Genomic DNA, 14,153 nt, shown 5'->3' with positions numbered 1-14,153 from the left:
AACTCAGCGTTGCTCACTGAGTTTCAGAGACACTGCAATTAAAAAGGAGTCTTATAGTCTCACTTCTGAAGCTTCATGTCCAAGGTCAAAACCTCACCCAATCACACAAACACTAGTGTTCTTCCAAAATACAGTTTTTCGTACAAAAAGTAACTTCATTCTAAGAATATTCAGAGTTTGTTTTTAATTAGACACTTGAACCTTACCTCCTTCCTAACCTGCTATCTTCCTCTTGGCCTGTCTACCTTTACTCTGTAAATTGTACTGTACTAACTCATTCAAAACAGTTGGTATGCTCCAAAAAGAGATTTCCAACTAGCCTACACTCTTCTGACTGATCATAATATTTAAGGGAACCAGCACTAAAATAGTGTTTTCCGTCTTGATTTTAGTATCATAGGATACTATCTTCTCCTCATTAAGATCCTCCAGAGAAAACCACATAAACTTCACAATTAAACTCTACCCAGAGATAATCAATGCAATGCAAAAGCTATTAATCTGAAATTTGGTAGTCAGTAAAAAAAATTAGTCTGTTATTGATTCAGAATAAAAACAAAAATTATAATAGGAAATGATTAGCATGGGAATTAAAATTTCACATAGTAAATTTAAAATGTCCTATATTTTACAAGGCCTGGTATTTATTACGTGGGGAAAATCAGTTGGCAGCCACTGGCTCTGTGCCGTCAGCATGTGAAAGGATACTCAGCACCAGGATGATGTGCGACTCGGCCACAAACTGAGCCTGGCTGCTCCCGTGGATGTAGCTCTACAAACACAAGACGAAGAAGCAAGCGTTACAGGCTGCAGAGAAGAGGATTTTTTTTGTTTTTGTTTTGAATATTTTGCAGTTTTCTGTCATGAAGATAATGGAAAATCTATTAAATCCCATTTATAGTTCTCATGAATAAAATAATTAGTTAACTAGAAATAACATGAAAATGTTGGCGGTTGATATCGCTTTAAACTGTAGGAAGCAACTTAATATCACAATACTTACATCTTGTTAAAAAGTTAACCACAAACACAAACAATGATTTTTCCAGAGTTACTGCAAAATGATTGCATAAGGTACAGATTGGAGCAAATAAGTATACTAAGTCTTTGTCCATTAAAATAAGTAAAAACATGACCAATCAAATGAATTTTTAAGATAAGGAGATAGCTTTATAAATGCATTCATTTCATTAGAGCATTTTCATTGATTTTAAAAATATAATTACTAAAACTGGTTTAGCTCATTGAGAAATGTACAGTTTTCTATAAGACCTGTGTTAGTTGGTGCCATATTGTAGGAAATCTGACAGAAATCTTCATCTAGGATATTTTGCTTCTAAAAATCCAACTTCCACAGTATTTCAGCTGTTAATCTCCCATGAAAATTAGTTGCTTTGCAATTGCTTTTAATAAAAGTCCTTTCCCATGTTTTCTGTGCATAAAAAATTCTGTAGAAAAAATAACTATGATATAAGATCAATATCCTCAATTTTACATCACATATGAAGGATAACTGTGTCAGTGAGAAATTTGGTCTTCTCTAAATTTTTCTGTGTTTTTATTTTTGGCAATACATATGGATGGAAGCTTGCATACTTTACTGGAGATGGTTTTTAACTAAGAGAAAATTAGTCCTTCTTGGCCTGAACCCTAAATACATCACCAAATGTCTCTGGTGTTCAATGTCCCCTTACTTACAAAATTGGGATCAAAAGTACATGATTCCTACTATCTCTTTCAAGTATATAAAGTCTTCTTGTTTTATCATTAATGCTATCTTGATATTTTCATATAAAAGCTGTTCTTTATACACTAATCTAAACTGTCTTTGTTTCCATCTCAAATTTCTAATTTCATAGTGCAGCTGCCTCATCCAAAGGTGTATTTAGATGTATCCTTTAAGCACAGCTTCAAGCAAACTGGATAAAAACTATTTCTGGTCCACTCACGTTATACGTTCTGAGGAATCTTATATGTTTTCTTCTGATTCTACTTATTTAAATGTCCCTATATAGAAAAAGTACAGCTTTGAAAATCATAGAGCTAATCATTTAAGGCTCTTAACATTAGTAAAGAATGACAATGTAGCAAAACAAATACCAATACTATAAGCTATGCTTGACATCAACTCAAGTTTGGTTGAAAACTAAGACCCTCCAAACTAGGAAGTAAAGGTTTTACCTTAATAATTGTAACAGCAAGGATAATAAGCAAATAGAACCACACCAAGTACTAACAATAAACTTATCGATCACTCATTTTGTATAAGACACTGAAAAGTTTTACAATGCAATATCTCATTTAATTCTAATAATCCTAAAAGATGGGTATTTTTTATTACAGCCATTTTATAGATAAAGTACCTGAGGTTTAGGGGAAGTGAAGGAGCTTGCCCATGTTTTCATATTTAGTGCATGAACACACTGGGATTTGAAATTAAGTCTGACTTTGGATCCTGAGCTCTTATTCAATCTCCTACCTTGTTATTTACTGGACATTTGACTGGATGTTTCACATATGCTACCCCACTGTTCTTCTTAACACGATACAAAATAGTTATTATTGTGTCATCTTCCAAATGAGGAAACTGGACTTAAAAGGATCAATTTGCTTAAGATTGCACAACCAGTACTTGGTGCAATTAGGGCTGAAACTTGAGTCTAATGACCTCCAAGGTTCAAACCTTTTGCACTGTACATTAATAACATCAAAAGAAAAGAAGGGAATCAAGTGAAACACTTTATAAAAGCTTTATCTGGCAATCAATTAAATGATGATCATGAAAGTAATTAAAGTCAGTATTTGTACAACTGACTGAAATATTTGGAAATAACAATACTGGTATTATAATGAGATTTATATAGACTAGAAGGTAGTTTGCCTATATTAGAATCACAGATTTAGAGAAGCAAGAGCTTTCTAGGTAAGTGGTTTCAAAATATTTTTAAGTAGTAGACTCTTCTCTGGTCAAAGTTGTCAGCAGACTTCCATATTTGAAGTTCTGTGGTCAGATCTCCGTCTTACGGGACTTGATCTGATGAATCTGCTGCATGTGATCCCTCTCTCCTGTCTTTGTAGTATTTCCTTCCCTTGACTTGTAAGGGGTCACTCTAGGTTCTCCTACTTTACAGGCTCCTCTTCATCAGGCCCCCTGGCTGATCCCTTTCATTATCCTAACTCTGAGCTCTGGAGTAACTCAGAGCTGCAGAGACTTGAGTTACTATATCCCTTCTCTATATTCCTCCTTCCCGGGCGTTCTCATCCAATCTCATGACCGTACTGATCATTTCCGTACTGATGACTCCTGCATTTCTGCCTCCAGCCTGGTCCCCAGACTTGCATCCGGCCTGCACACATCCACCCCCACCTGGTAGTCTAACCGTCTTGTTTATAATTAGACTCTACCTGGAAGTGTAGAGCTAAAACGGTCAAAACAAACTTGTGATATGCACTGCCCTCCCCATCCAACCCCCCGCCTTTCGATCCCAGAAACAGCAACTTCATTTTTCCAGTTTTTTAGGCCAAAACCTTGAAATCATTCTTTTCTCTTCCCTCTTCCCTCCCTCCCTTTCCATACAGCCAGTCGTTGAGAAAACACGGTTAACTCTATTTTCAAAATCCATTCCACATTCAACCACCTGTGACCGCTTCCAGGAAGCGCTGGCAGAGAACCCCGAGGGCTAGAACACGTGTACCCCAGGCCCAGCAGTCACGTCTTCCCTGCGTGAGGGCAGCAGCCTCCTCCGTTCTCCCTGCCTCCACCCTGTGCTCCAACTGTCAGGTTAATCCTGCCAAAATGAAGCAGATTCTGTCATTATGCTACCAGAACCCTTCAATTCTTTCTCAAATGTGTGAAGAAAATGCATCATTAAATCTCTTTTCTGCTTCCAGTCACAAAGACAGAGAACCTACATATCTCCAACTAACGTAAAAATACAGCTAGGCTAAAAAAGATTCACACTTGGTCCTTAAAGACTTATCATTGCCCTACAACAAATCTCCAACACTTGTGCCTTATTTCTTGTACACACGAGGCAGGTCAGAGTCAAGGCTTGCAGCCAGTCCTGATTCCACCACCTGCTGTGACCTCATGAACAAATTTCCAAACCTCAATGATCTCATCTTTAATAGGGACAGGAAGACATCCTCAAAATACTGTTCTAAAAATCAAATAAAGTCATGTGAAGTGACTAGCATGGTGCCTGGTTTTCTCAACAGTAATTAAGAAACACCCCAGAATAAATCATTTTAAAGTCTCTATTCCAAAGAAACTGTTTATGTGTTCTGACCACTAGATGAGCATGCTTGAATGCCATTCAGAAATTCATTTTAACCGGTAAATTTAGTGTGTTAAACTGATCATTTGTAAAGATGATACGCAGGAACCTGTACTAAAATTTGGCTTTTGTCCATATTCTTTAGTTATCAAAATCACTTTAAGACCAGATACACAAAAGGTTTCAGGGCTTAATACAGTAGAATTCATCTAATAAATTTTTACTGGGCAATTATTACGTCCTAGGCACTGATTTCGGCAATGGGATCCAGCATAACAAAAACAGAAAACAAACAAACTAAAAAAAAAAAGAAAACTATATTCTCACGAGTTTACACATTTAAACTGTGAGAACACATTTTGTCTATAGTGGTGCACCAGAGCAATTTCCGGCACCTACTAGAGGCCGTGTGAGCAAACACAAGAATAAAGGATAAATATGCATTCCAGAGGTCTTGTGTATTAACCTTAGGAAGCTATCTTTCACTTAGGGGCCAGCTACTGTAATGACTTAATCTAATTAAGACTGACCTAAGGTCCGCATTTTAAGCTCTTTTTTAAAAATTTGAATTTAACTGACACATGTACTTTCAAATTCCTTTATAGAAGTAATAAGTAATGAATTCCTTTACAGCTTTAGCATGATGTTCATTTATATCTTTCTCTCTCTGATATCTGCTAATTCTCATAAGGAAGATATTAGTGAAGTAGTCATTGAATCTTAAAGATATACATATTTGACTTGCATTTATAACCACAGTGCATTTTCAGATTAGGCAACAAGACAAGAAGAAAATCTGTATGTCCTCTGATATTGAACATGTATCTATTTTTTCCATGGAGACAAATGGTTTGACAAACCGTTAATACAAATGTTCTTCCCTTACCCAGTCTATTGAACACTTCATAGAGCATACAAACTAAAATCAAGCAAAAGAATTAATAAATATTACTATATCAGAAAGTTCATTACCATGTTTTACTTAAAAGCCATTTTTATACAGGAGGAAAATTCAATGACTTCAAGTTTGCATAGCATAACATAAGTATATATGAATAATACACTTAATTTCAAGTAACATACTTGAAAATAAATTTGTATGTTTTTTTCATTACAATGGTTCTGATACCTCTTACACAACAGTATCAGAAAAGGAAATGGAAATTTAGCTAAATATAGTACATTTCAGAAGACAGAAGAAACTTTATTCCCTTTAGTTTATTCCTAAATTCTTGGGAGGTAAAAGCAGTAAGTATGCTCTGCTTTTTCAATATATTAATTGTGCCGGTAGTGAGCAATCATTAAGGAGTCCTTTATGCCCTGAATGTTCTGAAAATAGTAACGGCCGTGGGGCCAGCAGGTTGCTGTCTGAGAAGGCAGCCGTCGTAACAAAAAGCACGCTGACCTTGGAGGTCAGGACTCATGGTTTCTAGTGCTGATGCTACGCATTCAGTCCCAGAAACTAGTGCATTCAGTTCAAGTGCATTCTAGTGCATTCAGTTCCAGAAACTAGCTGTTAGTCTCGATCAGTGCAATCATTTGGGGCTAAGTTTCCTAATCTGTGGAATAAAAACGGTGAAATTTATTTTACCAAGAAAACAAGGTAGGAGTTTATAAAATTGATTTCAATCAAAAATCCTCGATGTGCCACAAGTGTGACCTTGAACAAAATTACTGTAAGCCCCAAACTGTTCAACTGTGTAATGGGAAAAACAAAACGTGAAAAGTGAATTAGATAATATACATAAAATACTTAATATTGGACTATTGGACTGAAAACCCAAAAGCAGTCAATAAATGTTTATTATCCTTATTACCTAAGATTCAAATGAATTTAACAACTTTATTTGAGTCATGCGACTCATGTGAGCATAATGTCCACTCATTTATGACTATCGTTAATAACAGTTGACTATATCTGGCTTAAATTCTCCTGCCAGTGAATAATTTTTTAAAATTTCTTACTCAAGTCTCTTACATACCAGGCTAATGTTAAAACGATTATCTGTGAAGCAAAAGCAAGATATAACCAACCCACCTATTCGATAAACCCTAATGAAGATTACTTTAGTTAAATGAGCTTTCAAGAAAAACCAAGTAGTAACATAAGCAGAGTACAAAATACTGTTCAGTAACGTGCGGAAGCCAGCAAATAACTCTTTTAAAGACGATAACATACAGGGTTCAGATTAGTTATTTGTCTCTTATTCACTGACAAAATATACTGGCATCTACCTTTGGAATAAGTTTCACTCACAAATAATAAATAAACAAACAAAGTGCTTAAGCCAATCCCATGCAGATGTGATTTTGACCATTCTAAAAACTGTAAAGCGCTTAAAAATCATTTACGACACCAAGAAAATGGTGAATGAATAAAATTAAGATTAGGTTGTTGGCTGTTTGTTACCCAAATCACAATTTGTCTTAGTTCAAGGTCAAATCCATGAAAGTGCTCCTGGTCCTTTCTTTCATTTTAAAATACATGGTTACAGGGTGCGCCCAGGGCCCGTCAGCGGCTCCAGGGAACACTGCTGTGACTACCACGCACCACCCACTCGATGCTGTCCAGCCTCTTCACGCGGTTTGACTCAAACCATATCAAATGAGGGACACGCTTTCCGTGTGTAACGGAATGACATGCACATTTCCTCTCTTTGCATTTTCATTCCTGTTCTTGCGTACATCATGAAAAAATACCTGTGTAAATCCTTTCAGCCTTTTTCATCCCTTTTTTACTTGTCTGTACAAGGACAACAGACACTTGAAATTTAATAAATCTTTTAAGTGATAATCTCTCAATTACCTAGCAGAGGAGTCTTTTAAGTATTACAATAGCAGAAAAAAGAAAACACAATTTTCTATCAACAAAAAAATATGAAGTATGACAATCTGGTGTTTTCTTTGACAATATTTCCTAAGTGAAAAGGGTTGTCTCATTGCTTTTATTTACCTATTTTTTATAGTTTATTTTTACTGTATTTTTTCCATTACTATCTATCCCCCTTATATCCCCTCCCACCTCCACTCACCCCTCTCTCTGCCCCCACAATCACCACACTGTTGCCCATGTCCCTGAGTTCTTTTACCAATTTTTGATCCCTCCACCTCCAACCTCCACCCTCCCAGAGCTGTCAGCCTGCTTTTAAACAAAGTCATCTGTTCTTTGAGGTTAATCTTGGCTGTTTAAGATTTGCAAGTAGAAAAGCTACTACTGTTTTCCTCACAGCCTGTACATAAAATAAGGGGTCTGCTTTTTTGTGTATAATAGAATCAATCGTTTTTTACCATGTCATTCTAAGTAAATAAGATGGCATTTCAAAATCTGTAAGATAATAGGGCAGTAATGACACCCTGGTCCTGAATCTCCTTTGTGTGCCAGAACACTAAAATAAAATCATCTTTACTAATAGTTTCCTTTTCCGTTTCTTTCTGGGACTACTACTGTCCAGGAAAGGATTCTTTTGAGATATACCATCTTGTTTAGTGTTAAAATGCATAGAAATACTTAGAGGCATCCTATGATCTTCCCATGGCATGATGCTATAATCTTGCTTACGATGAAACCGATCAGTTGGGTGTTTATTGAAAACAAAGAGTGGGAGCAGGCAGGTGGGCTTTTGTTGAGCTAATGACAAAGGGAAGTGTCCTGGGTCACCACTGTCCCTGGGCAAAACAAGTTGAAATCCCAAGGTACTTAGCACTCTGACATTCTGATATAAACCCCCTCAGGCCCCTTGTATCTGACATTCTGATAAAAGATGTATCTATTTCCTGTTAGTCATACATTTCTAGCCCTGTCTTTAGGGGTCTTCTTTTTATTCATCAGCCTCCACCCACTTCTCTGAGTCAGCACTAGTTCTTGTGAGGCTGCTATGCCAAATGGCAGGTGTGATACGACTCAGACAATAGCCAGGCCACGTCCTTCTGGATTTGCCTGGAGAAGAGATATAAATAGGTATTATCTATAACCAGGTGGCAGAGACCGCCACTGTGCTTGATTTCTCCAGAGGCTATGTACCTCTCATGCTTGAAATTCTTAAGTACTTCATTAAACATTTGGATTAAACTAAAATAGATTACAGTAGACACAAAACAATTCTTCATGAAAACGCCGATAAATTGTACTGCTTGCCAAACTCACAGTATTTTGTCTCTGTCAACTCTTAGCAACAAGACCCTGCTCTCGTTAACTGAAATTTTAGGACATCTTTCAGCCCTGTTCCAGCTGAAGTTGCTGCATGGCGGATGCGGAGTGTGAAACCCTTCTCTACCCTGGCCTTACTCTTCTGTAAGCACAAGTACCAGTGAACTGGGGGTGCAGGTAATGCAAGTGGGGGGAAAAGAAACAGGAAAACAGGACAACGACAAAACCCCCACAGAAACTTCCAAGCAGTCCTAAGGAAATCTGAAGCAGAATATGCTAAAGTAGCTCATTATAATCGTCCCACCGAGAAGGTCAGCCAGTGAGAGCCCACCTCGCAGGAGCGGAACTCGTCCAGGGTGATATAAACCCCCTCAGGCCCCAGACACCAGAAGACAGGTAGTTACTGGTGACACACCGCGTCTAAAGCAGCACCTCTCACTTTTTGAACAAAACAGATGATAGGGCCAATGGAAGAGAGAGTTTGCTATTCAGACCTACTGTACTTTCAAAATTTCATGAAAATAAAAAGAGCATAATAAGGTTAAGTTTTTTTCCAAATGTATAGCAGAAATTTAAAAGGTCCTATGCTTCACCTTCTAGGTAATTAGAGTAACTAATACTTTGTTGACAACAACAGATTTCTAGACTTATTATAGATTTCATTTTATTCAGTAACAAAAGAAAACTTGAAATGCATCGTATAATTAATTACTCCCCACAGAATTTTGTAATTAAATAAAAAGATTAAAATGAAAAGTTGTTATATTCTACAACATTTCACATCCAAATGAAAAGCCTTTCAAGTGAGAGATACTGAATATGTACATTTCTAATTCTTTGGAAGCTTTGGTAGCTGCCACATCAGGTATATATTAAAAGGATAATATAATCAAAATGTGTGGGCTTTTCCCCCTCTTTTAACCTCCAGGAGAAAAGATCAAACATCAAGGCTGGTTAACATTCTCATGTCATTATTATAAATGTAAATTCAAAATGCAAGCACATCAACAACAACATGAGAACCACTAATGCTGCTTACAATTTACATCCTTCTCTGTTACAAGTAAAATCTCTCATCACCCAATTCCTGCACCTGTAATTTGTCTGAGAAATACACGAGGAGCGGAGGTTCTCTGTCCTCTAATCGAGCTTCGCCAGCATTTGAATGATTTCCCCTGTAAAGCCGTTTTACCTCCCTGTAATTCGTTTGCCTCGTATAATCATTGTTTTGTTACTTACGGGGCTATTAGGTGATAAAAAAGATGTTATCAGGCAAACTCTATAAAATGCATTTAAACAAAAAATAAACAAGAGTCACTGTTTCGAAGCATAGTCTGTCTCTAACATTTCTTTTTACGTCTCTGTAAAAATGGATGTCCACATCTCCCGTTCTCAGTAGACACTTAAATAATGCTGCATCTGTAAGCACATTCACGTAGATGACAGATACCCTGGGTGGCCAGGCAATTATTTCCTAATAATAAACCTTTTAGCGTATCTGTTAGAGCATTCTCTGGTCATTACTTGAACCTTGTATTTATTCATGTCATTGATTCATCGACTGTAATTTAAGCAAAACATGCCGAGCCTGAGTCCCCAGTCCACCATGCTGAGCTATCGGCTACGACAGTTTTTCTGGTCCAGTGCTTTGGACAGCTTCAGTTCACATCCTGAAAGCCGCTCGTACATTGTCTTAAAAATGACACTTCCTCTCAAGTTCACCTCAGGCCAACCGCTTTAGAAGTCCAGTGCCGTCCATTCCTCCCTGGTCCGGTGCACCGCATTCTGATGGGCAAGCCTGGACAATCGCTGTCTCTGAATATTTGACATCAGAGACTTCGCCTTGACATTGGATGTGAAATACAGAGCAATGGTACGATAGCTGGAAGCTAAGAAATTAAAATGACACTGATAAGGACTCGGACATCTGACCCAGACAGCACAGCTGACAGCCCCATGGCTTCGCATGCCCCGGGAACAGGTTTAACTGATGATGGGTGTTACTGGTGGAACCTGCTCATCTGCCAAACATGACTTGACTTTCCTGGTGTCATTTTCCATTTCTCTAAGCTTGCTATTTCAATGCTACAGATGAACAACATTCACCTTTATATCTAATCACTATACTATATGCATGTGAATCCAGGTATACGAGGAGTACTTTGTATGTAATAGGCTGCTGTGCAACTTCTGGTTTCACTGTAAGGACTTTATACACCAACCGCAACAATCATCTTCCGAGGAAGCACCACACTCCAATGGCTGAGAGCTCGGGCTCCGAGCCGGGGGGCTGGGTTGGAATGCCAGCTGTGTGGGACTGAGCCTGCTGCTTCACCAGCTCACAGGGTTCCGTTGCTCCTCCGTAAAGCAAGGGTGGCTGGGATAATAACTTAAAGCTTTTAGAAAAGTATGACATAAAGCAAGCCTTCAATAAGTGAGCTATTATTGTTGTTACATTTTTGTGTTCCACAGATATTTACTGAATGTCTGATGGGTCACCTTTCTAGGCATTTGAAATAAAAAAGTGAACAGAGCAGATGTCTCTGGCTTACAGGTGTGTGTGTGTGTGGGTGGGTGGCAGGGAGCGGGGCAGAGATACACAATGGTATAAACAGTGAGTATACAAGCATATAACATGCACGTACATGTAAGTAAATTGTACACTAAGGACATCAGGTAGCCACACTGTTTCCGTGGGAAGCACACGCAGGGCAGAGGAGAGTAAGGACCGGCCCAGGCCTTAAGGGAGAGATGTGCTCAATGAACAGTAAGGTCAGTGTGTTGGCCAGGACTTAGTTTCTCCTGAGCCACACGAGAAGCCGTAATAGGAAGGTTCTGAGCAGAAGAGGAACGGCATCCGTGCTGAGAAGAGACGAGGGCGCAGCAAGGACAGAAGCGGAGGGAGCAGAGGGAGGCAACTCCAGTGACCTGGTCAGAAGACGCTGGTAGTTTAGAGTGTGTTGGTGGCAGCTGGTGAGAAGTGGTCGGATCCCGGATACACTGTGATGGAAGACAGTATTTTTTGTTCCTGTGTGTTTTATGCAAAAGGAGACTAACTTTGTAAGCGACAGAATATTAACTATTTTAAAGTCCAAATTCACAGTAAACACATGTTGCAGTATTTATCCAAATAGAGAACATTTACATTCCATTGGAGGCACATGAGTTTAAACAAAATGTCCATAATCTGTTATGTATTTACATTTATTAAAGAGGTCACTAGAAGGGTAGCATATACTTTAATTATAAACAAAGTATGTTACAGTGTTTGTGGAAGTTCTACTCTCCTGACATTTTCTCCCTTGAAGATGCACGCCCTCACCGTCGACAGCTCCTCCGCAGGGAAGACCATTCCCAAGCAGGCTTCCGTTCTCCTGTCCTCCGGGGCAACTGCTAATTGGGTATTTCTCCTGAACTATCCCACTTGAATGCCCCTAACACTCTGGAATCAATTTTTTTCAAATAAACATCAATATCGCCCACAACAACTAATGTATCTTTGCCAGACATCTGTGCTTCCGTCAATAACATAAACATCCTTCTAATGATCCAAGTTTCAGCTCTGCCATCTCTGTCCACATCAATCACGAAGCCAGCGAGCACTTCCTGTCCCTGCTACACCTTCTAAAACCACCGCTTTCATCATCTGTGGCTCACCAACCTGTGACAATTTAAAACTGCCGATAGGCTCTTCAAAGCCTTTGGCAACATAAGTCAAACGCCTTTGAATCAATCAATCCCTTCAACCATAAATAAATCCAACAAATATCTATATAGTATACTTAAGACTAGGAGATCCTGTACTCCATCCATAGTGTGAGAAAAACAAGTAAATATAAAACATGGTGTTTTGGGGTTTTTTTTTTGCTCAAAAGCAAACACATTATATGAGCATGAAAACATATGTATCCACATGGGCAAAACAGAATGGGGGCACTGTGCGGACGCCCCAGGTTTAGCGGCCAAAGGTCTTCAGTCTATGCTTGAGTTGCCTCATTTGTAGATGGCAGTATTTGTCTTACTGAGAGATGCCGTAGGACTGAATAGCATAATTAATACAGTTACCTACTAAGTTCCATGGTGTTTAGTAAAGACTACAATTTTGGCTATAAATTTAGGTATGTGTTTGCTGCGTTCCAGAGAAATAGAAAAGGTGAAATTACTGTAGGCTGAAATAGAAGAAAATACTCCAAAGATGGTTAACCGTAAACAGGATATTTTAGTGTAGATTTTGTTGAGAAAAGTCATGGATCTGGGGAGAGGATTTTTAAACAGTTAGAATATGAAAAGGAAATGAACAGAGGATGGGAATCCTACAAGAGGAGGGAGCCAGGCCCTAAAATGTAATCTTTGAGCTTAAGGAGTTAAACACTGAGGAGGAACTTAGAAAAGTCATTCAGAAGAAATCTTTCATGACTTTTTACTGCAAAGGAGAAAGCTGGTAGGGAAGACAAGAAAACAAGGGCCGGGGAGAAATAGGCAGTTTGGGGAGCATGTTTGTTATCACCCCAATACTAGGAGCTAGCCTGGATTCAGGGCAGAAGTTCTTTAATCTACTGGACGTGCAGCTCTGGAAACCCGGGAGGGGCGGGTGGAGGTGGTGGATTTGTCTGTCACTCTCAGTCACTACAGGGCACCATGCAGTGGCTTCTGTAATGCAGGTCACATTGCATTTCTCGATCTGGTGCTAGTTAGTTAGGTGGGTGTGCTCTCCTCATGAAAATGAACTAAGTTAACTAATGACTTATCACGTTTCTAAATTCATAGGGGGTTTCCATTCCACTCAAATCAATAAGTAAATAACTGGGAATCTTGCTACAAAGATATATTTCAGGATTCCATTTTCTGGAATCTGCATTTTAATAAATCCCTGGGGATCTGCATGGCCAACATGCAGAACATAGCCGGAAAAACAGCAGCTGAGAGGTTCGGAAGCATCTCCTTATCACAGCAGCGTTGCTGCTCCTGCCACGGGCACCCCTGGGCCGGGAGACGTGCCTGCTGGATTTAAACCCCTCGCCTCCTGATGCACAGCCGGCGGAAGGGTCACTGGCTGCAGAATGAGGGCTCCCCGTAGGTCAGAACTCATTTCCGCTCTTACTCTTCACTTTATCCAGGTTTCAAAAGGCCCAGGCCTTATCGCAGATAACAGAAAAATGAGAAAGCATCGTTTCTGCCTTCCACAGTTTATAGTTTCGTCTATTTAAGCACATGTTACCGAAAATACAAAACAGACAGACAATTAAGTGGCTGGCAAACGAAGCACTATAAAAGAGGAAGAATGAAGGAGCGAGCATGGTTTCTAGGAAGATAATCAAAAAACCTAAAGTGACACGTCAACAGACAGGGGCAAAAGGAGGGAACACTCCAGAAATGGCAGGCTGGGGGGCACTGAGGAAGGAGCAGCACGGGCTGGAGACACGGCTGCCAGATGAGGCTGGAAATGGAGGCTGTCACCACGCTGGAGCGCCCGTGGATAAAAGAGAAAAATACCTACACCTAATCTTCATTTTATAGGCACAAGAAAGCCACAGAGGACTTCTGAACAGGAGACATGATGGTGAGTAATTTCAGGGACCTGGGCCTGGAACCGTACATGTCATGGACTGCAGCGAGAGAACGATGGAGGTGAGTCACCGTGCTGGATGTCAGTGGCTGTGAACATGGGCTGTGCAGCTGGCCAGGTCTGGACTCCCCTGCAGCTCCATACGGATCAAGCCCCTCCCCCT

General features: G+C 39.4%; 1 protein-coding gene across 3 annotated transcripts in view; it reads right to left on the bottom strand.

Moving 5' to 3' along the window:
* Positions 1 to 14,153, bottom strand: part of TUSC3 (tumor suppressor candidate 3) — a 116,469-nt gene that overhangs the window by 22,481 nt on the left and 79,835 nt on the right. For all 3 annotated transcript variants that reach the window (XR_004899973.1, XM_028527041.2, XM_036011674.1), the window contains exon 7: positions 709 to 772. Coding sequence is in view for 2 of the 3 variants with exons in the window: in XM_028527041.2 (XP_028382842.1) it covers positions 709 to 772 (64 nt within the window). In the remaining variant the exon portion in view is untranslated. The remainder of the gene's footprint in view (positions 1 to 708; positions 773 to 14,153) is intronic.

The sequence above is a fragment of the Phyllostomus discolor genome, chromosome 11 (assembly GCF_004126475.2).
Source record: "Phyllostomus discolor isolate MPI-MPIP mPhyDis1 chromosome 11, mPhyDis1.pri.v3, whole genome shotgun sequence".
Classification (NCBI taxonomy): domain Eukaryota; kingdom Metazoa; phylum Chordata; class Mammalia; order Chiroptera; family Phyllostomidae; genus Phyllostomus; species Phyllostomus discolor.
The sequence above is the reverse complement of the archived record's forward strand: the minus strand, read 5'-3'. Positions and strand labels throughout refer to the sequence as shown.